General features: G+C 38.4%; 2 protein-coding genes, 1 long non-coding RNA gene and 2 pseudogenes across 3 annotated transcripts; 1 reads left to right on the top strand and 4 right to left on the bottom strand.

Moving 5' to 3' along the window:
- Positions 1–1,089: 1,089 nt before the first annotated feature.
- Positions 1,090–1,963, top strand: LOC109133413 (uncharacterized). Its single transcript, XR_002038518.2, has 2 exons — positions 1,090–1,471; positions 1,708–1,963. It is a non-coding gene; the product is annotated as an uncharacterized LOC109133413 (long non-coding RNA).
- Positions 1,964–8,482: 6,519 nt separating this feature from the next.
- LOC104792735 (protein NUCLEAR FUSION DEFECTIVE 4-like) lies at positions 8,483–10,708 on the bottom strand (annotated as a pseudogene).
- Positions 10,709–11,687: 979 nt separating this feature from the next.
- LOC104792736 (protein NUCLEAR FUSION DEFECTIVE 4) lies at positions 11,688–13,983 on the bottom strand. Its single transcript, XM_010518956.3, has 2 exons — positions 13,300–13,983; positions 11,688–13,106 (listed from the first exon to the last, which is right to left on the bottom strand). Exons 1-2 carry the CDS (start codon positions 13,856–13,858, stop codon positions 11,881–11,883), a joined length of 1,785 nt encoding a protein of 594 aa, XP_010517258.1. The 5' UTR covers positions 13,859–13,983; the 3' UTR covers positions 11,688–11,880.
- Positions 13,984–16,432: 2,449 nt separating this feature from the next.
- On the bottom strand, positions 16,433–17,448 carry LOC109133514 (uncharacterized; annotated as a pseudogene).
- Positions 16,433–22,056, bottom strand: LOC147942961 (uncharacterized). Its single transcript, XM_087453838.1, has 2 exons — positions 19,418–22,056; positions 16,433–17,603 (listed from the first exon to the last, which is right to left on the bottom strand). Exon 1 carries the CDS (start codon positions 21,115–21,117, stop codon positions 20,236–20,238), a length of 882 nt encoding a protein of 293 aa, XP_087309964.1. The 5' UTR covers positions 21,118–22,056; the 3' UTR covers positions 16,433–17,603; positions 19,418–20,235.
- Positions 22,057–23,250: the final 1,194 nt, after the last annotated feature.

The following is a 23,250-nucleotide window of genomic DNA, read 5'->3' on the forward strand; positions in this document are numbered from 1 at the left end:
TGAAGAAGATATGCAACTTTTTCTTCATACGACCAGATCGATGAAATCGAAATTTTATTTTCAAGAAAAATAAAAAACATTGGATCAAATTCAATCTAAAGCGTGAGGTGAAACTTAATTATAGTGAAGTCAAACTTAACCAAAAGCTGGAACTGGAAGTACATGGGTTTGTTTATTAAATTAAAAACGTACATCGGTTTGACTATGATAATAGTTTCTTAAAATAATCATAGGTCTGGCTTTTCTTGATTAGTTATATAAAAGTTATCAGTGGCTTATATAGAGAGGACTTGATACGCAAGGTGACGAAAGAAAGAAAACACTCACTAACGGTATTTACGATTTATAATCATTAAAATCTTCTTTCTACTTTATTCCCACAAGGCTTTTGATTCCAATCTCGATGGAATAAATTACCAAATTAATACAATGGCCACAATTGTCATTTGATATGACTAATCCGACTAAATAGTACGTACTCATATTCTAACCAGTTTTTTTTCTTAGAAACTAACAATAATACTACTGTTCCATTTTTTATTAGTATTAATACGATAGGAATTATTGATTTAGGGGTTTTAATTCTTGCCTTGGTATGATTTAAGGCTTTTAACACGCATTATTCTTTTAAACCTACGGTTTTTAGCCAAGAAAAAGAAGTTAATTTCTCTCGAAGTTATGAGTTTACTAGAATAATAGACTTACACATTTTCACCCTAGGCTTAAAATTGATAAAGTAGTACTCAAATCATTTCATCAGGCGGTTGATTAATTAAATAATTTTATAATTTAAAAGTAGATGGTCTGAGTCAACTCAATTCATAATTCGTATCGAACATTGTCATTCCATGAAGTGTATTTGATCTTAACTTCCAAAGAGTTGACCCGATCCTTGGTAAGGCTGTGGTGTAAATTTAGGTATCCATCTTTGTTTTGACCCATAATTCCAAATTTTTCAATCTTAACTGATGATCTCGTTTGGTTTCCTTTGTTGAATTTAGTATCCTTTGTCCACAACTCCACATCGTCATTCAATATAAAATTCAGATAAATTCGTTGTTGAAAGTCATCTCTTAAAACGTGTTGTCCTTTTTTTTTTTTTTTTTGCAAGTTGTGATAGAATATAGGGATATTCCATGTAGATAGATAATATTTTGTATATACTGTTTAATGTATCCCACGTATATAGGGAGATCTTTGTAACCTCTCTGGCTATTTAAGGTCTCTTCAATCTATGAACTTCCTCAAGGGAGATTGCATATCTTTCATGGTATTAGAGCTATATCGTTTTTGATTTTTCCGCTTCCTAATTTTTTTTTCTTTTTTTCTCTTTTTCTTCTCTCTCTCGTTCTCTTCTTCTTCAAATTGTTCTGTTTTTTTCTTTTTTCTTTTAATGGTTGCCCCTCAAGCCAATTTGGAGAGAGCATTTGGTGTCACAAAGGAGCGACGACACATCTATCCTCCACAACAGGTAACCTCAACTCTAAGCTTAATCATAATGTCAACCAACCAGTCATAGCAGGAAATGGTTCAAACATTCCGGTTACTTGTGTGGGATCTTCCTCCTTAACAACCCAATCTCGTCCCCTCCTACTTAGAAATGTCCTTGTCGCACCCCAAATTGTCAAAAACTTAATTTCAGTTCGCAAATTTACAACTGATAATTGGTGCACAGTTGGTTTTGATCATTTTGGTTTTTCTGTGAAGGATCTTCAAACCCGGAAAATCCTTCTCTGTTGTGATAGTGAAGGAGATCTGTACTCCCTTCCAGCCTCTCTCAATAAAACTCAGCCATCTTCCACTGCTCTCTTGGCCTCAACTCCTTCACTTTGGCACAAACGTCTCGCTCACACTCAAGATTCTTTACTTTCAAAATCGTTTCGTTTGTAATAAAAACAAGATATCTCAGTCTTGTGAACCTTGTCAATTAGGAAAACAAATAAAGTTGTCATTTCAAGCTTCACTTTCATCTGTCTCAAAACCATTTGAACTAATACACTCAGATGTTTGGACTTCCCCAGTTCCTAGTATAAGTGGTATAAAGTACTATGTTCTTTTCTTAGATGCTAGTACTCACTACCTCTGGATTTATCCTCTTCGCCACAAAAGTGATGTCTTCTCTAAATTCATTCACTTCACAAACATGATCAAAACACAATTCCAAGCATTCATTCAACATTTTCAGTGTGATAATGGTGGTGAATACAATAATCATCAGTTCCACGATTTTTTTGAAAAAAATGGCATTACAGTTCGATTTTCATGCCCTCATACTTCCCAACAAAATGGGAAATCAGAAAGAATGATCAGAACTGTAAATAAGGCCATACGAGCACTCCTCTTTCAAGCTCGTTTGCCACCATCTTACTGGTTTGAAGCTTTAAATGTAGCTGTTCATATTATGAACATCATCCCCTCCACAACAATTCAAAACAAAATCCCGTTTACCCTCCTTTTCAATAAAAATCACACCTATACCTTCGCGTATTCAGTTGTTTATGCTTTCCCAATCTTAACCATGCCAACTTATCAAAATTATCTCCAAGAACAACACCTTGCATGTTTCTTGGTTATCCTTTGCAACATAAAAGGTATCGTTGCTTAGAATTGAAAACAAACAAGATAATCATATCTAGACATGTTTCCTTTGTCGAAGATAAGTTTCTTGCAGCTGATCACCAATTTCGGCAACAAGCATCCTACACTTTTCTTGATGCCGTTGATGAAACATCACTTGTTTTTAAGCAAATACTCCAATATGCCCTCCTACTGCGACCCAACCACCTTCTATTGCTCCTGCACCAGAAAACACCACCAAAAATGAGCCACCTATTCCCACCCATTCAATGACAACTAGGTCCAAATCAGGGATAATTAAACCAAAACAAGTTACCTCTCTTCTCACAACTACTAAATCACCCTTACCTAAAGGTCACAACCAAGCTTTACTGGATCCTTTTTGGAATCCTGCTATGATTGATGAGTATGGTGCTATGATTAAGACTATAAGCTGGAATTTGGTACCTAGACCTCCTAAGGTCAATATAGTTTGATCTATGTGGCTTTTCAGGCACAAATATGATGAAGATGGTGTTCTCACATGACACAAGACAAGACTTGTAGCCAATGGCAAGTCACAAGAAGAAGAAGTTGATTTTACAGAGACATTTAGTCCGGTGGTCAAACCAGCTACAATACGGGCAGTCCTTGATGTTGGTGTTGCTTTGAATTGGCCAATGCATCAGCTCGATGTAAAAAATGCATTTCTTCAGGGTGACTTAAAAGAGACAATATACATGCATCAGCCACCGGGATTTGTCAGCAAAGAGTTCCCAAACCATGTTTGCAAACTAAATAAAGCAATATATGGATTGAAGCAGGCTCCTAGAGCATGGAATGAACGGTTTACGAGATTTCTTTCACACCTAGGCTTTGTTATGAGTAGAGCTGACACATCTCTGTCTGTTTATAAGAAGGATCCTCAATTGGCGTATATCCTCCTATACGTTGATGACATAATGTTGACTGCCTCATCAGTCGATCTTATGCAGAGGATCATTCCACGGTTGAAAGAAGAATTTCCCATGACATATTTGGGTAAATTACGACATTTTCTGGGTATCAAGGTCGACTATAACAAACAAGGCATGTTCTTGAGTCAACCAACATATGCTCAAGATATCATTAAACGAGCTGGAATGTCAGAGTGTAAACCGTGTACGACTCCTGTTGATCTACAATCCAAGCTTTCAGCTACTGAAGGTGATCCGATACCAGACCCAAAAACTTACAGAAGCCTGGTCGGAGCTCTACAATACCTGACATTCACCCGTCCGGACATAGCTTATGCGGTGCACCAGATATGCCTCTACATGCATGATCCTAGAATACCACACATGAATGCTCTCAAACGGATCATTCACTACTTGCAAGGAACGGTGAAACATGGACTGCAGCTAGTACGAGGTAATATATCAACACTAACAGCCTATACTGATGCAGATTGGGCTGGATGTCCAGACACTAGGTGCTCAACTTCAAGCTACTGTGTTTTTCTTGGATCAAATCTGGTTTCATGGTCTGCAAAAAGACAACAAATTGTCTCACGATCAAGTACAGAGGCAGAGTATAAGGGTGTGGCCAATGTTGTTGCTGAACTAACATGGTTACGCAACCTCATGCGTGAACTCCATCTCCCAATACAAAAGGCATCCATCGTGTACTGTGACAACATATGCTCCGTATACTTGGCTTCAAATCCTGTCCAACATCAAAGAACCAAGCATGTAGAACTCGATATCCATTTTGTCAGAGAAAAAAATAGCTATCGGTGAAGTTAAAGTCATCCACGTCCCATGCTCACTTCAATATGCAGACATATTCACCAAGGGTCTACCAACAAGCTTGTTCACCAAATTCCGAATTAGTTTAACCATCCGTAGTCCGGAAGCTTTAACTGTAGAAAGGTAATAGAATATAAGGATATTCTGTTCATGTTCATGTAGATAGATAATATCTTGTATATATTGTTTAATGTATCCCACGTATATAGGGAGATCTTTGTAACCTCTCTGACTATGTAAGACCTCTTCAATCTATGAACCTCCTCAAAGAAGATTGCATATCTTTCAAGTTGGACAAATTCAATTCGGATTAAATTTTAGTGAAATTCAGAGTTAATCTATAAATAGATTATCAGAGATAATATTTCTGCAGGACGACAAATTTAAACAACAATAAATATTTTTCATTTCTTGTTACGTAATTGGAATTATTTTTATGTAATACTACTAAGTTAGATTTAAGTAGCACCACTTGAACTTTCTATGATTTAGATAATGGCTTTTCTCGTTTGACCAGCAATTAAGTATCTTAATTAGATAGTAAACAAAAATAGAAATTTAAGTAGAGATTCTTATTATAGGTTACGAAGTTATTAACTACTTAAAAAAAATGATATTAAACGTGCTCAATATTGCCTTCAGATCCTAACTATGAAAATAACTAAACAAGAAATTTATTGCTTTCGAAGCCAATTAGTATACGGAAAGGAAAGATGAAACTACAATTCAACATGGTTATGTATGTTTTTCTCCTGATAAATTAAAAATAAAAATAAAAATGTTTGTAATTATGGACGTTGTGTGACTTGTTTGTGTCCATAACAAAAAAAAAAATGTAGTCGTTTTATATATATGCTGCCGTTCGTGCTTTACGTAATTTAATTATTTTCTAATATATCTCAGTTTCAATATTTCCAAAATTCTCTTATATTTTTTTAAAAAAATATCTGATTTTTTCATATTTCTTTTTAATACTGATGTAAATAGTTACAACAAATCATGTTAGTTCTAGATTTCAATCCATGACATGAAATAGCTTTTAGGTGATTTGCTTGTGAATATAAAAATTATTTAGGATCAAAATGTGTTTAACTAATTGAATCCATTTACTAGTTTGTATAAACTTTGGTGGGCTTCATTGGGCCGAAAAAAAGAGAACAATTCATGGGCATCAGGTAGATATAAATAAAGCCCATTCGCTCAAAGAGTTTTGGAAACATTTTCTCCATTAAAGTCTTAATTAATCACTCCTCAAGCGCTACCACTAAACTACTGGACAATATACAAAAGAACTGGAGTCTTGCATCCCAACTCTGTATATTAAACTTATCCCATAATATAAAAATTTGACAAAAGAGTATTGGACCAATGTATTTGAAGATATAGTTCAGTCCGATTAATGTTTGTAATTGGCCTACTCTTCCTACTTTCGATGTATGACTAGTACTGTAGAATTATAGGATTTTCCCTTCGAACTTGGGAGTATAATTAATTATGCAAGCGCTACACATAACTATAAGAAGATGCCAAACAAAATTCAATCTCGAACTTTGAATCCTGTGTTGTTTTATTATTATAAGAAGAAAGATTTGTTTGTTTGTTTGTTTGTGTGGATAAATAATTAATTGAATAGGCATCGACATTGTTGCTTCTCCACATGTTATTCCAGCTGGAGTGTTTCGGCACGTTGGCCACTTCTCGAGTTATTAAAAATGGTATTTCGTGTACCTATAATGTTGTCCAAACTATAAAATATTTGGGCAATACGTGTACCTGTATATGTTTTTTCTTCGTTTTAATATATTTATTGACTTCACGTAATTATTTTAAACCTTGATTAGTTAGTTCGTCTACATACCACAAGTGTAATCTAAGTATATGAGAAATACAAGGTATAACTCTTATAGTATTTGCACCCAACAACAACAAAAAATGTTATAGCAATTTTGAAATTCCCAGTCTCTTAAAAGTTTTGTCTTGCAACCTTTTTCCAAAGTAACTAAAGTCATTTTGATGAAAATAAACAACATTTGGATGTTGAGTCGTGACGTTAAGTTTTAATTCAGTATTCTGCTGGCTCATCATCCATGTTCTTCACCATATTCGTATCTTTTGTGAGATATGAATATGATGGGTGCGTCATACATATTTTCTATTTTATTTTGTTTTGACTATTAAAAGTTTAAAACCATACGTTTATATATGTGTGATCACTTCACTATTATTGGAAAACTAAACAAAAACTAAAATATATTATTGGACAACCGGTTGTTATAATTTTCTTATGCCGAAATAGGGACGCTACTGATACCTTTGAAGTCTCATCCGAGATTCTTGGACGATTGGCCCCGATAATGAATGTATGACGCTGCATAATCAAATTTACTATTATGTGTTTGATTAAAATATTCTCTTATGAATTTTAATAAGTATTTTCTGTTGAAGATTAATAATTGCTGGAACCTGTAAGATATTTTAAATTTTCAAAAATCTCAAATATTTGTTTGGAAAATAATCCAAAACATGAACAAAAAAACAAAAGATTGTGAGGGTTTCGAAATTTTGGATTGCTTTCATGATCCATATATCACAACTTATAAACTTAGCAGATGATGATTTATCAAAATCACTACTTGCAAAAGTATCTGGGGTATGGCTTTGGACGAGCCTATCATCCATCGTGAGAACTTTCAAACTTCTCATGGAAGCTCACAAGTTGCCTCAAAACGACGGGTCGCCAGTGAGTAGACGGATTCTTCAGTTTGAAGGACTTCTGCTTCGGTTGTGCAAAGTAAAGGAGAGCCACCAGTTCATCAAAGGGAGTCTTCGATTGATAAGGTCGAGACAACTTATCATAGAAACGTTGTTTCTGAGACTGAGGATTACACGGAAAATATCAATGTGGGTGGGTCATCTTCAACACATAGACGTGACGAAACGTCACATGGATGCACGAAAGTTTTCTATAGTTTGTGGTATTTTTGATATATCTAGATTTTTTGAAGCAAGAAATAAAATATGATATTTTTGAGGATTAGCAGATTCAAAAATATAGTGTTGTTCCATATATATATCGGCATTGGAGGAAGGAGTGAAAGTAATTAATTTTTTTTTTTTCATATTTAGACATCTGTCGATATGTTTTTATTTAATTTAAATTCATGTATTCATATCGAGTGTAATTGGTGAATCTCTTATAATTTGGACTACCAATCGATCAGCGGGGAACTTCAGTGTGGAAATATTTCTTGAGTCGTAAGCTATCCTTTAACTGTTGAACCATCGTCTTGTTGTGAATTTCTCTGATAACTGATAGTGACTTGTTTTAATTTGGTATATTTTTCGCTGGTGCACTTCGATCTGGTGTAGTAAAGTTTGTGTATTTATGTTAGGTTAAAATCTGTCCAGAAAAAAAAAAGTGTTAGGTTAAAAATTATCACTATTTCAGTATCTGTATTGCCGAACCATGACGGCACGAGACTGCTATACTTCTAATCCGAGATTATTGGACGGCTGTATACATAATTGGATAACAAGACATAAAAAGTGTTATTTTTTTTTTTTTTTTTTGTAGAACAAACAAAAAGTGTTATTCTCATTTTATTATTATTCCTTAGAATTGTCATTTTTCTATAAAAACATCCTAAAATATTATTTGGGGTCGACTTTTCTACAAATTGCAGTCTACTGTTATGTCTTTTTCGATTCTCTTTGTCCAATCTTAAGTGTAAAATATTGACGAGTGTATCTTTTTAAATCCAGTATTCACTAACTAAAGTTTGAGAATTCTTTTCGAATATATGTTTTCTAGAAATGTTGCACGTTTGAGATTTTTTTTTTAGAACTTAAACCGGTTAGTCGTTCAACTTTCCACATATCGTAGTGACGCACCCGTTCCAGATTTACATTACGGAAGTGTATATCGACATTAAAGTCCATATCATACCAACACACATGGCCTAAGTCCTCCCACTTGCAATAATTTGGTTCTTTATCTTTTTATTGATGTATTCAAAGGGTCCCCTGCGTTGTGGCTTACAAATCACATGTCCGACTCATAAGTTGACTCATGCATGACTCTTGCCTATCTCCAAATTTTAGTTCTTCACTACTATCCAAACTCCTAGCACACGTAACGATAAAGACCTCAAATAAAATATTGGTTCAAGAAAAAAAAAAGCTAGCTAAAACCAAAAAAGAACAAGTGATAGACTATGTGTTTATATTTATTTTTCGACAATCATCTACTAAATACCATACCTTATCCTACCCTCCTTTGCCTAATACTTTGCCTTTCACATCATCCTTATCTTTCTCCACCACTGGAGCCGGCGCTGCCATCTTCGTCTCGGCGGCCAAGGCTGTTTCTCTAAACTTTTTGTAGATATCACTCTTGTAAAACGTTTTGGTCCGGATCACCAAAACCGTCGACACCAATACACCGAACAAAGTTACCGTAGTAATTATTATAAAACACAACTTAAAACAAGATGTGCCTATGCAACTCAAGTCTTGCACACCTGTTCTCGTTATTCCTGATGCCTTGTTCTGCTTATCCGCCTCCACGTCGTACAAATAGCCAGCGACCCTAACGTTTAGCAAATAAGACCCGACCGGGCTTCCTACCGACCCAAAGTTATACAATGTGGAGTAGTGCTTAAGCCCGAAAATTTCCGAGATGATAGCGAATATAAGAGGCCATTGTGCACCAAAGCAGAACCCTATAATGACTGATGCGACGTAGAGTCCACCAGGGACGTTAAAAGCTATGAGTAGGTGCCCAGCGCATGACAAGAGGAGGACCATTGTGAGCATTAGAGGTCTTGGGAATTTGAATTTGACCAAGATGATCTCAGAGACCACACGACCAAAGTAATTCCATATGTTCACGAGTGACACAAACGTGCTTATCCCTCTCTTTGGATAACCCAATGAGCTTCCGATTTGACCTAAATTGTCTATCGCCGTGAAAGTCCCTCCCACACCACATATTGATGCTAAGAACAATATTAACATGTCTACGCTAAACAACGCTTGCAATATCGTATAGTCTTCTCCTCTCTTGGGTGGGTTAAACATAGTCGTCCAACACGACTCCGTTTTCACCCTCTACTGCTCCTCCTTCTCTGACCCTTCATCTTCGTCTTTTAATGAATCTATGTTGGCCTTCTCGGTGACGATATTGATCTGCGCTGGATCGTTAAGGGCTACTTTTTTCTCCGTCCACAGCTTCTTCTCTTCCAAGACGACGACTATGATTGGCAAAAGAAGTAAGACGATCACCACTGCCGCACTGCCTCCAAACTCGCTCCGTGTGAAGCCAGAGAGTTTGTCAACGATGATGGCTACCATAAGAAACGTTGCGAGGCCGAGCGATATGTAGAGGAAGTTATAGAACACTTTAACCTCGTTGGTTTGTCTCTACACTTTCATTATTCTTATCGTCCTCAAAAACGCAAACGAGACTGCTGCGGGCAACCAACCTGCAAGTTTAATCACTCATACTAGGTTTCAATCCAAGATTTAGCCGGTTAGTAAAAAACTAAAAACTAATATTTATAACCTCATCAAGATTCATGTTATAACCACTGAACTCTGTTTTGCTCTGTTTTGCTCTGTTTTACTCTGTTCAACTCTGTATCGTGTCCTTTATATAGTCTCTCATCGATAGTTATAATTTGTTCATACCTATCATCAAGATAAGGGCTTTTGTATCTTCACCATAAAAGGCGTGGTAAAGCTGTGTAATAATGGCGCCACTAAGACCAACATAGCCCTTGAGAATCCCCAAGACAACCCCACGTGACTCCGGGAAGTTTTTAACGCACGTGACGAGTGATCCGGTATTAGCAAACGACTGCGAGTTGGCTCCGACGCAGATATAGAGACACATCTGCCAAACTTGAGGTTTCGAGATACGTTTTGTGACGGCGAGTCAAATCATGAAGTATTTAAAGAAGTTAAGGACTGCTCCGTTTAAGAGAACAACCCAAGGGGGAGTCACCTCATTGACTAGTCCCGGGAGGACTCCGACGTTGGCTCCGAGATCTTTGAAGAAACTTAGGAGATTAAGAGTGGTTTGGTCGTAACCTAAAGTTTTCTTGATATCGTTTGAATAGAGACTGAACATGTAAGTGGCTCCAGCCATCGACATGATTAAGAGACTCGCAAAGAACATGAACCATCTTCCAGTTAGGATTTGGATGGCTAAGCTCTTCATCGAGCCACCGGGAGTTGCATCCACCATTTTTAGGGTTTAGCAGAGAAGTCTACGTGTCGTTAAAGAAGAGAGACGGCGACAACCGTTATTATTGACGTTGATTTGGAGTGATCAGAGAGTGGGAGGTTTGACTTGGAAGCTCCGCTTCATTTGTATTATATTAAAAAAAAAGTGGCAACAATTTCCATGCAAGGGTGGATAGTTTCTCTTGAACGAATTTTAATCCTTCTACAATAGAATCTAGAAATTTTTTTTACATTTTTTTTTTTTACGTTTTAGTAGAATCACATTTATGATTGCTTTTAAAATATTTAAAAAAAAAAAATAGATATAATTCAGAGTAACCGCCCATATGAAGTGTTTGGATAGTCTCATACTCGTACGTGGTGTGCTCTTTATAACACCACAATTTCTAAACACAATATAAATTTTCGGGTTTAAGAAACCTAAAATTTTGGATGTGTGATTAAATTACATACTATCGTCTAATACTTGATCTTTTATAAATTTAAAATTTGTGGTATTCTTGGAATAAATGAGATTTTTGTGGTAATTCTGAAGAAAAAAAAAACATAAAACTTCACGATCGAGTGTATCTTTTCAAGTGCCATTTTTCTAAAATAGTTTGGTTTCATCCTAAAATAATTAATATTTGAAGCCGACTGTCCTACAATATACTGTTATGTCTTTTTCGATTCTCTATACCCACTAAGTGTGAAATAACTTCACGAGTGTATCTTTTCAAATTCGATATCCACTAACTAAAGTTTGAGATTTTATCTTTTCAAATATATGTTTTCTAGAAATGTTGCACGTTTTCAATTTTCTTTCGATACGAAACCCGTTTATCGTTCAACTTTCCACATATTATGGTAACGCACTCGCTCCAGATTTACAATTAGGCAAGTGTATACCGACATTAAAGTCCATGTTGTACCAACACACGTGAGCCAAGTCCTCCCACTTGCAATAATTGAATTCTTTACCTTTTAATGATTTGTTCAAAGTAAGCTCTTGTGGATCACAAAATCCCAAGTCCAACTCATTTAGTTGACTCATGACCCTTGCCTAATGTCCAAATTTTACCCCTTCACTACTATCCAAACTCCTAAAACGCAAAACGATAAAAACATCAAGTATAAAGTATTGCATTAAAAAACATAAAACTATTATAAAAACATGACTGATGGACTGATGGGTTTCACATTGGAGAGATATATAAAAGTGTTTACAAAAAAATACTTGACCATATTTTTCTTATCTAGCATCTTTAACTTAACAATCATCTACCAAATACTTTACCCCTTCCTTAGCCTACTACTTTGCCTTTACATCATCCTTGTCTTCCTTCCCCACTGTGGATCTGGCCGTAGCTGATGCTGCCATCTCCGTTTCGGCGGCCAAGGCTTTTTCTCTAAACTTTTTGTAGATATCACTGTTGTAAAACTTTTTGGTCCGGATCACCAAAACCAACGAGACCAATACACCGAAGAAAGTTACCGCAGTAATTATTATAAAGGACAACTTATAACAAGACGTGCCTATGCAATTCAAATCTTCCCCATCCGTTCTTGGCGTCTTCCCTAATGCCTTATATTGCTTATCCGCCTCCATGTCGTACAAATACCCTGCGACCCGAACGCTTAGCAAGTAAGTTCCGATCGGGCTTGCGACTGACCCGAAGTTATACAAAGTCGCGTAGTACTTAAGCCCAAAAATCTCGGAAATGATAGCAAATAGAAGCGGCCATTGCGCACCGAAACAAAACCCTATGATGACTGATGCGACGTAGAGTCCACCGGGGACATTAAAAGCGATGAGCAGGTGACCGGCGCAGGACAAGAGGAGGACCAGTGTGAGCATTAGAGGTCTTGGGAATTTGTATTTGATCAAGAAAATCTCAGAGACCACTCCTGCAACAACACGACCATAGTAATTCCATATGCTTACGAGTGATACAAACGTGCTTACGCTTCTCTTTGGATAACCCAATGAGCTTCCGATTTGACCCAAATTGTCTATCGCCGTCAAAGTCCCTCCTACACCACATATCGTCGCTAAGAACAGAATCAACATGTCTATGCTAAACAAGGCTTGCAAGATCGTATAGTCATCTCCTCTCTCCGGTGGGTTAAAGATAGTCTTCCAACACGACGCCGTTTTCACCGCCTTGTCTGGCCCTTCTTCATCTTGGTCTTTAACCTCTGATGAATCTAAGGTGGGTTTCTCTGTGACGACGATATTGATCGGTGCTGGATTGTTTAAGGCGACTTGTTTCTCCCTCCAAAGCTTCCTTTCTTCCAAGACGACAATAATGATGGGCAAAAGAAGCAAGACGATCACCACGGCGGCGCTACCTCCAAACTCACTCTGTGTGAAGCCGGAGAGCTTGTTAATGATGATGACCACCATGAGAAACGTCGCGAGCCCGAGCGATATGTAGAGGAAGTTATAGAACACCTTTAGCTCGTCTGTCTGTCTTTTCACTTTCATTATTCTTATAGTTCTCAAAAACGCAAACGATACTACTGCAGGCAACCAACCTACGAATACAATCATTCATACAATTAGTATCGGTTTAGATCCCTAGTTAGTAGAAAAAGTCATTAATCATTGTTTTTGATAAAATAAGACTAATCAAGATTAACATCATAACCATTGACCTCTGTTTTGCTCTGTTTTACTCTGTTTCATGTCATTATCATCAATAAATATTATAAAAATAATTGAGCTTACCGATCATCAAGATGAGCTCTTTTGTGTCTTCACCATAGAAGGCGTGGTAGAGCTGTGTAATAATGGCGCCACTAAGACCAACGTAGCCCTTGAGAATCCCCAAGATAACCCCACGTGACTCCGGGAAGTTCTTAACGCACGTGACGAGAGAACCCGTGTTAGCGAACGACTGAGAGTTGGCTCCGATGCAGATGTAGAGACACATGTGCCAAATTTGAGGTTTCGAGATCCGTTTTGTGACTGCGAGCCAAATCATGAAGTATCCAAAGAAGTTAAGGATGGCTCCGATCAAGAGGATGAACCAAGGCGGAGTCACCTCATTGAGTAGACCCGCGAGGATTCCAACGTTGGCTCCTAGATCTTTGAAGAAACTAAGGAGATTAAGAGTGGTTTGGTCGTAGCCTAAGGTTTTCTTGATATCGCTTGAGTAGATACCGAACATGTACGTGGCTCCAGCTGTCGACATGATTAAGAGACTCCCGAAGAACATGAACCATCTCCCGGTTAGGATTTGGACGGCTAAGCCCTTCGTTGAGCCACCGGGACTTGCAGCCACCATATTTTGGGAGTTAGGAGAGAAGTGTATGTCGAGAGGGATGGTTTTGGGTGTGTTTCTTGGTGGAATATATTGGCCACGAAGTGAGCGTGAGAGAAGAGAGAGAAGGTAGAGGGGGAAGACCGTTGACATTGACTTGGAGAGTGATTAGGATAGGAGGGTTATAAATGGAAGCTAATATGCTTATTTGTATATTAAAAGGAAACTAGGATAAGTTTTTAATAATTATATATATTAAAAATAGATATTGATGTATTAAATTGGATAATGATATATTAAATTGGATATAAAAGAAAAAAATTGGATATAATAGAGAATTTAATGGAAACAAATTGTACATATGTAAAATGGAAGGTGACATTGTATATTATATTCAAAAGCCTTCGAGTTGAATATAATATCCGACTATCCGTGTAATTTTACAACCCGTATAAATATAATTTAAGCTTAACTCATTATCTCCTAGCTTCTCGGAGTTGTAAAATTACACGGATAGTCGGATACTACGTTTACAGTACGTCAGAAATTGTGAATATCTTCGAAACGTACAAAATCTACATAAAACGTCAGTGGTTAGCTAAGCCACGTCGAACAACATTTTACGTCACTCTAGTTCTAGTTTGGTTATTGCATGATCAATAATAATGTTCTATAGGATACGTAGGTGTAAAAGACAGATGTGAAAAAAAAAAAAAAAACAAAAAAACAAAAAAAACAGATGTGAAAACCGATTAATGAGTGGAATTCAGTATTGGACTTATGCATATATATGCATGAATTATGTATGATAATGTTATTATAATAAATGCACCTACTAAGTTTTCAATAATTTTGGACAAACATTCATATTGCAAAATTAGTGGACCTTTCTATTTATCAATAAGCATATAGCTACTAGTAATATTAGCTAGTTAATTGAAGTAACGTAGTCGTTAACAGAAAGAGGCATAGGCAACAAAAAGATTAGGTGTATAAGTACTAATCACATTCAATGCAAACTAAGTTATTGACAATGAGTTTTCAAGAACCCTATTTTTGATGAAATAAGATGTCACATTCTAATCGTTTGGTTTTTCCAAACTCCAATACGTTTAAATGTCAAAGTATTATGCCTATACATGAATTCATATAGCTTTGATTTTCTAATCACAAAACATTTCTATGTTACAAGTTATATAGGATATCTGATATACTATATCATATATGTTTTCCTTTACGTATAATGTTTGCAAATAATGTTTGTTGAAACTAAAGTGCTGTTGTACCTGTAACTCTAAATATAAATGTACTATTTAATTTATAATTTTTCAAACGTAAATAGACAGATTATATACAAATTGTAATAATCTTCCACGATAATTTATGAGAATTGCCCTAATAACATTGTCCCAAAATTAAAAATATTTGTAGTAGTTGGGAAATAATATCGCCGTTAGCTTTTGTCAACAACTTGATCAACGTGTGGAAAATGAATGAATCGTCGAAAAGATGATTTTCCAAATTATGTTTCTCTTAATTTGACTCTCTTTATTTCAACGTTCTAATTCGACTATATTAGTTCTCGTGACGTAGTTTGTTTCTATGCAATGTTCTAGATTTAGAATGATAAGAATATGTTAATTTTTATGGCAAAAGAATACAAACAAAAAAAAAAGCGAAAAAGATAGAATCAAATAATATATTGTCTAAGACATTTCTAATCTCTTTATTTCATTATATTCCGGTGCATTAGTCTAAATAAGTAGGTTGACAAAAGAACTCAAAAACAAATCTCAATAAGTGTACAGCTGAACGGGCAACTCTGCGTATAAGATCTTTCTCTTTCTGAACGGCAAATCAAAATAAATAAAATTAAAATATCTCAAAATTGAAATAATGATACACCAACTAAATCGAATAAGAGATCCTTTTGGAAATAAGAACGTACTGAGTCTAAAGTAGACTTATAAGTTATAACATCACATTAGAAAAGAAGACTATTATGATAAACTAGTCTTTAGTTATTTCTATTTTTATCAAACACGAAACTCGTTAATTATATATTATTAAACGATCACGATCTAAACAACTAAGATTTAACGACTTTAATCCCTAAACAATATAATCAGTCAGCAAGAATGCAGGAACATAACACCTTCTCCATGACCATGACTACATCTCATGTCATACGTATGACGAATTACTCTACTTAATTGGTCTGACTGGTCACAGTTTCTTACTTGATGAAGATTTCGAGTATAATAAATTTAATTTGCTATCGCTGAATAGTCGGTCGTCAATGTATAGTATTTTTCTTATTTGGTTCAGAGCCTTGCTGACCCGGATCAATTAATGAAAGTATTTTGTCTATTTGATATACATTATTTAATTAGGCGTTTCTTGTTTGTAACCACGTATAAAAACTGAAGACGTGCAATATGAAAGCTCTAAAGAAAGACGTAGTTATGAGACTGGAAATTTATAAAAAAAGACATATGAGGTACATCTGAGGCCTCTCCATGATTATGTTGACTTTTTAAGCTGAATATATTGACTTGTAAACCTGAACGTATGAACATTTTATATTTGTTAACGAGGTTTTGTTATTTTTTTTTGGTTTTAATGTGAAGATTTCATTCCAATAGATATTACATAGTTTATATACCGATTACAAAAAACCCATTATCACAGGAACTAAAGGCAAAAAAGAACAATTAAAATTACAGAAGATGAGAAATACGACTAAAGTAAACTTCAAGGAGAGAGGGAGAGTGCAAATCGGACCCTGGGAAAGACAGGAGGCGGTCTCAGATTGTGCGGTCGACAGAGCGGCGGAGTGTAACTGCGGAGGATTGAGACGCTGAGAAGATCCTCGCATTCCTCTCCTTCCAGAGATGGTAGACCACCGTTTGGAAGAGAAGTTTGACGATAGCAGTGGCTTTGACGGTGTGCGGCTGACTGTGAGTGAGGATCCAAGCTGAGGACGCTAGAAGAGCGGTTGGAGGACTGGGAAAGAGTTTCGCAGCGAAGAACCCCCAGAGCTCTGAGGAGAAAGGACAAGTGAAGAAAAGGTGGTCATGGGTTTCTGTACCATTCGAGCAGAGAACACAAGCAGTGGGGACACTCATTCCCCAACCTCTGAGTCTATCTCTCGTAGGCAGCCGATTCAAAAGTGCCAACCAGATAATAAAGGAGAACCGGGGCACATTTTGTTTAAACCATACCACGTCAGCCCAAGGGACTACAGGAGAGTGGAGCCTTAGTTGTTCCCAGGTTTCTTTGGAGGAGAAGGTGGGACGGTAGTCACCTGCAGCATTACGCCAGAAGTAGGAGTCTCGGCCATTGCAATCATTTGGTGCAGGAGTTTCAGTAAGGGCAACCAATAAGGCCTGAGAGTTTTCTGATCGAGCTGCCGGTAAAGCCCAATTTCCATCTCTCGAAGCATCTAGAACATGCGCATCATTCGCTAATCTGAGTTGCCTTGGACCAGTCTCCCCGAGGAAGGTGATGAGCTGACCAAACTCGGTCCACGAGTCATACCAGAAAGAAGCATCACGCCCATCTCCCACCGCACATCTGAGGAACTCTGTGATGGTGGGTTTAAGCTGAAGCATGCTGTTCACTGTTTTGGAAAAGTGATTGGCCACCTTTGTTACCCAGAAGCTCTTCCTTGAGAAAATATTCCCCTTAAGCCATGCCAGCCATAGAGAACCAGAGCTCGAGAAGAAGTTCCAAACGAGTTTTAGCCTAAAAACCAGTCCAAAGTCCTCTAGCAAACGAATGCCAAGTCCCCCTTCAGCCTTTGGTCTGCAGATATCAGCCCATGCAACCCTTGCACCGACAGCAGACCCAGTTTTGTTCTTCCAAAGAAAAGCAGAGCACAGGGAATCCACTTTAGCGTAGAAGTGTTTTGGCAATACAAACACACTACTCCAAAAATTCACCATCCCATAAATGACTGAGGATATTAACGTGACTTTTCCAGCAAAAGAGAGGAACTTTGCAGTCCAAGAGTGCAGCTTGCTAGTAATTCTCTCGAGAAAAGGTTGCAAGATGGCAGATGTGATTCTGGTCGGGTTGAGAGGGAGGCCAAGATACCTTGTGGGAAAGGACCCTAGCTTGATTCCAGCAAACTCACTCAAGGAGCAGGCATCATCCTGAGAATAACCCCCAAAGAAAATTTCTGACTTGCAGGGGTTCATATCCAGGCCCGACATGTCCTTAAACTTGCGCATTACCTCAGCAATGCCCGCTAAAGAATGTCTCGATCCATTTGAAAACACCAACAAATCATCTGCGAATAGCAAATGAGTGATCCTAGGCGTTGAACATTGGGGGTGTACTTCTATGTTCCCCAAATCCACAACCCTCTCCAGGAGTTTAGACAGAGCCTCCATGACCATGATGAAGAGATAAGGGGACAAAGGGTCCCCTTGTCTTAAGCCTTTTTTACCCTCAAAAAACCCAGCCAGCTCCCCATTGATCGCTACTGAAAACCTGGGAGAAGATATACATTCTCGAATCCAGCTGCAGAAGAGAGGAGGAAACTCCTGTGCTGCAAGCAATTTCATAACAAAGTCCCAGCAAACTGTGTCAAATGCTTTCTTGATGTCTACCTTTAGCATAGAGCTTTGCGGACAGGCAGCTCTGTTGTATGGCCTGATAAGCTCCGACGCCAGAAGTACATTTTCACCCAGTAATCTGCCCTTTAGAAACGCCGCTTGGTTGGAAGAGACACAGTCCTGAAGGATAGGCTTTAGACGGTTTGAAATTATCTTGGATATGATCTTATAAACCAAGTTGCAGCAGCTAATGGGCCTGTAATCACCAAGCTTACAAGCTTCAGGAAATTTAGGGATCAATGCAATCTTGGTAGTGTTAAAGTCTTTGAGGAGCCTCCCATTGCGGAAAAACTCCTGGACAGCCGCCACAATGTCTGGACCTACAACACTCCAGGAAGCTCTAAAAAACTCCACTGAGTAGCCATCCGGACCTGGACATTTATCCAATGGGAGGGCAAAGACAGTTCGGGTTACCTCCTCCTCCGTAACCTCTGCTACAAGACCCAGTTTGGTTTCTCCAGAACATCTGAACGGGATCAGTTCAGCAAGAGTAGCTAAATCACATGGAGACTGAGCCAAAGTTGTTGTCCCTAGGATCTCTTCAAAATAACCTGCCGCATTAGACTTAATATCCGCAATATCCGATAGCCGTTGGCCACTCTAGTCCTGCAGGAAGTGAATATGATTCCTGTTAGCTCTGACTAACACTGTCTTGTGGAAATAAGCTGTGTTCCTGTCCCCTAAGTGCATCCACTTGATGCGGGATCTTTGGCGATAGAACTTCTCCTCCGCTTTACTCAAGAACTTCCAATGAGTTCGAACACGATGCTCCTCTCTTGCTAACTCTGGGGTAGGTGTTGTTAGAATCGATCTGTGGAGAATGTCAAGCCTGGATTCCTCCAACCTTACTCTTTCAGAGATGCCACTAAAATGCTGCTTATTCAGCCTACGGAGTGCTGGTTTTAAGTTTTTGAGTGATTCGTGCACCTTAAACTGCCTGGAACCACCAATCAAAGTACACTGCCAAGATTGCCTGACTACATCCGCATACTTGGGGTGATCAATGATGTGATGGAAGAACTGGAACAGTTTCGGGATGAAGCGCCTTGCTGAAGGCATACTAAACCATATGGGCGTATGGTCAGATTGCTTAGGATCCAGTAACTCTGCATAAGCTTCAGGAAACGTCGATGCCCAAGATTGGTTTATCAAGGCATGGTCGATCTTCTTAGAGATAGTGTGACCATCACTGCAGTTCCACCAAGAAAAGAGAAGACCTTTGGCTTGAGCTTCAAATAGCTCAGCGTCCTGAAGGGACATAATCATATCCTCCATTCCAGACGTATCCACATCAACGGTGAGATGATCCGAGTGTTGGGATGAGCGAAGTATTTGATTAAAATCCCCAAGTACCGCCCACGGGTGGCGAGACACCGGAGTGGTGGCATTGATACTGATCAAATCTTCCCATTGAGAGCTTCGTTGCTCAACCAGATTGAACCCATAGACAAATGAAATAGTCAGGTTGAGGTTCTCTGCAGGTATAAAGACACCGCACGTTACCATTTGCGCCGACACATGATAAACCACCAAAGTGATACTCGGATCCCAGACGACTACTATCCTCGCCGAGTTATAGTGATCAAAGTTACCAAAATAGTTCCAGCCAGCTGGAACAGCACTAACAATTCTCCTTGAGTTTACTTCCCTAATATGAGTCTCCAAAAAGGCTCCAAAAAGTGGCTTACGGATGTTAATCCAATCCTTAGTCATAGCCTGCCTAGATCCGCTATTTAATCCTCTTACGTTCCATACAAAAAACATGATGATAATGGGTGATTAGTGAATCGAGGCTGCCTTACGGCTACACCTACGACGAGAGACCAATATAAAAGGAGCTTCCTCCACCGCAACAGCCTCAGCAGTAGAAGCCTGGGTGGTGAGAGAGCGATCAATGACTACTGAAGCAGAGCACTGCTGGACTGAGGTGAGACTAGTGTCAGTGGATGTGGGAGCAGCGGCGGGAGTAGCTGAGGGGATCACCTCTTCACGCTCCGGGGCGGGAAGGAGACTGATAACTGTCCGCGATCTTCCAACACGAGAGTGGGATTGCTTTCGCGATAAGCGTTCACGACGTGATGGACGCCCTCTACGACTAGTGGAACGTCTAGATACCTTTCGACCTGAAGCGGAGGGAGCGTTCCGGCGACACTCAATAGTTTGATGGCCAAACTGATTACATGTAGCACATTTTGGAGGTAGCCAAGGGTAAGAGACGTCAATGTCTATTTCCCGTCCATTGCTGAAGCCAGAAACAACACGAGAGGGGAGCTCCTTTAGTAGATTCACCCGAACTAAGACCTTAGCGACCTCAAAGTTTTCTTTTCTCGCTGTTTCAGGCACAAGAGCAATTGGTTTCCCAACCGCCGTTGCAATCCTGCCTAGGCTCTCTTTGTTGAAGAAGAGATATGGATCTCCTCGCAACTCCACAGTTACAACCGCAGAAGAGATCGGGGGAGTCTCCGGGTTGAAGTCGGGGGACCATGGAGCTACGAACATGGGGTGACCAACAATGCTCCACATGTTGCGACTAAGAATAGTATCTCTAGTCCGGGAGTTCGTCACCTTCAAGAGGAATATGCCATCACCAATCCGATGAACGAAGATTCTCGGACCAGTACGCGCCCATATTGCATTGACTACGCCAATAATACGACCCATAGCAGGTGGAGGGCCATGGAATTGCGCAAAGACAAAGTCTTGAAATTCAAGCTTCGCAGCTTGGATGTTCTCATCCGGGATGAAGACAAATGGAACCCCAGAAACATGCTGAGTGGGAGAACCAATTTCTTCTAAACAGGAAGGATCCCGAGCCACTGTAGAGTACTTTCGTGGAGCAGGAGCGTTACCATCACCAGTGGCTGAACCAACAAAGGTGGGGAGAAGAGGAGGGGGGTCAGAAGCAGAGGCACTCGTGAATCCCGCACCCAAGATAGCGGTACTAGCAGCAAGAGGAGCTGATTCCGCCGCAATGGCGACTGGGGAAAATTCACCGGAGGGTGGACCTACGACGGTGGGAACAAAGGGACAAGCAGAGGTAGATCTGAGATTTACATCGGGAACGAAAACCGAGGCAACAGCCAAGGATAGATCTGGACTTGAGGAATCCGGCGACTCCGGAGTTGGGGATACGAGGGGAGGATGAACTGCCGGTAGGGCTGGGAGAGAGTCATCTCTGGGAGCTACAGCCGGCAAAGACGATGGTTTGGGGGAACCTGAGGCGACGAGGGCGGAGATGCGGGCATACTTAGAAGAGCCTGGGATAACCCCTCACAGGGCTTTCTTCTTCTTTTTCGGGGGCATTGAGCCAGGTTTTGTTATTTGTTACTTCATAGACAACTCATTCTCCATTGATCCTTAGTCATTGCATTTTCACCCTATCATCCTTTGGTTGATAATTTTTTTTCCTTTTTGTATATATATGAAGCTAGGCGTTAGATTTCTCTTTCGCCTTTGCTATGTATTCTTGATGTTTGCATATACTGTGAATATATATGTAACTATGTTGCATTCCTTAACATTTACAGCTGTGGTTTTCGCATTTATGTCCAAGGGTAATATATATTACCTTTAAGCTCTATATCACATATTTTTTTAGCTGGATCATAATGATCTAAATTCGTTAGAATATGGACAAACTATTAGAAATTAGTTTACCGAAAAAAAAAAACTATGAGAAATACAGAGCATCGCGTGCAGTAGTTTGACCCACACACCCGTCTGGTATGCTTCACATAATCATTTTAGTCGGTTCGTATATGAGTTGTGGGCACACGACAACATCTCTCCTAACACATGGACACGTTGACTTTTTAACTCAAATGTACTGTTTCCTTCTTTTTTTTTTGGTTTTGTGAATTTTTTTGGTGCACTAGTAGGCCTGGGCTTTCGGCAGAACCTAGTTAAACCATTAGTATATTAACCTATGTCCATTGTATATCATTTGTATAACCTATGTCCATTACATGATATTTTGCACATGTAACTGATTTCAGTTATTGTCTTTGGAAATTATATATTAACCTCATCAACATCCACAAATGTTTTGTATTTGTGAATATTAAAAATATATATGTTCCAGTGATCTCTATCTCTGCTAAAATTATGGTGTTTTCTTTTCTTTTTTTTCTTCTTCTACATACCATCTAGTTTCCCACTTACTTCCAGATTAAGACCCATGTAAATTTCAACTGTGAGAGTATTTAATAGTTTGTTGAAAATTATACTTACATCTTTTTTAAAAATCATCTACTGTTTTTGGAATCGTAATTTGACAATATGGATGAAGATACCATTTTGTCAACAAAGAAGGTACATAGTTATATTTTTCTTTCCCTATTACAACATCTTTCACTTAAAGAAAAACCTAACACTTTTGAAAACAACGATTTACTATTAAAGACCGACGAATTTAACTATCAACTATAGTTATATGCAATCCACGATCTAACATTCAACTATCAACTGTAGTCCACAAATCTTTGGTATTTTCTTTACACCAAATGTTAGCTGTAAGATCTGTTAAATCATTGTTCTACTTATAGATTAAGATACAAACTAAAACAAAATGTATGATGAGTTAGTCATTTTGAGACTTAACCGACATATATATACAATGTTCCCTGCACTGTCATTTGTCCATGCACAAGCACACGCACAAGAACGACGACAACATTTACTTCTTCTTTTTGTTTGTATGTGTGTGTGACCTACAAACCCATTCCAATCTATATTTAACCATAAGAAATTGGTATAATATTAAGACATATTAGTGCCAGTGGATTGTGATAAATC

This window comes from Camelina sativa, chromosome 6, assembly GCF_030686135.1.
Source record: "Camelina sativa cultivar CO46 ecotype springtype chromosome 6, ASM3068613v1".
Taxonomy (NCBI): Eukaryota; Viridiplantae; Streptophyta; class Magnoliopsida; order Brassicales; family Brassicaceae; genus Camelina; species Camelina sativa.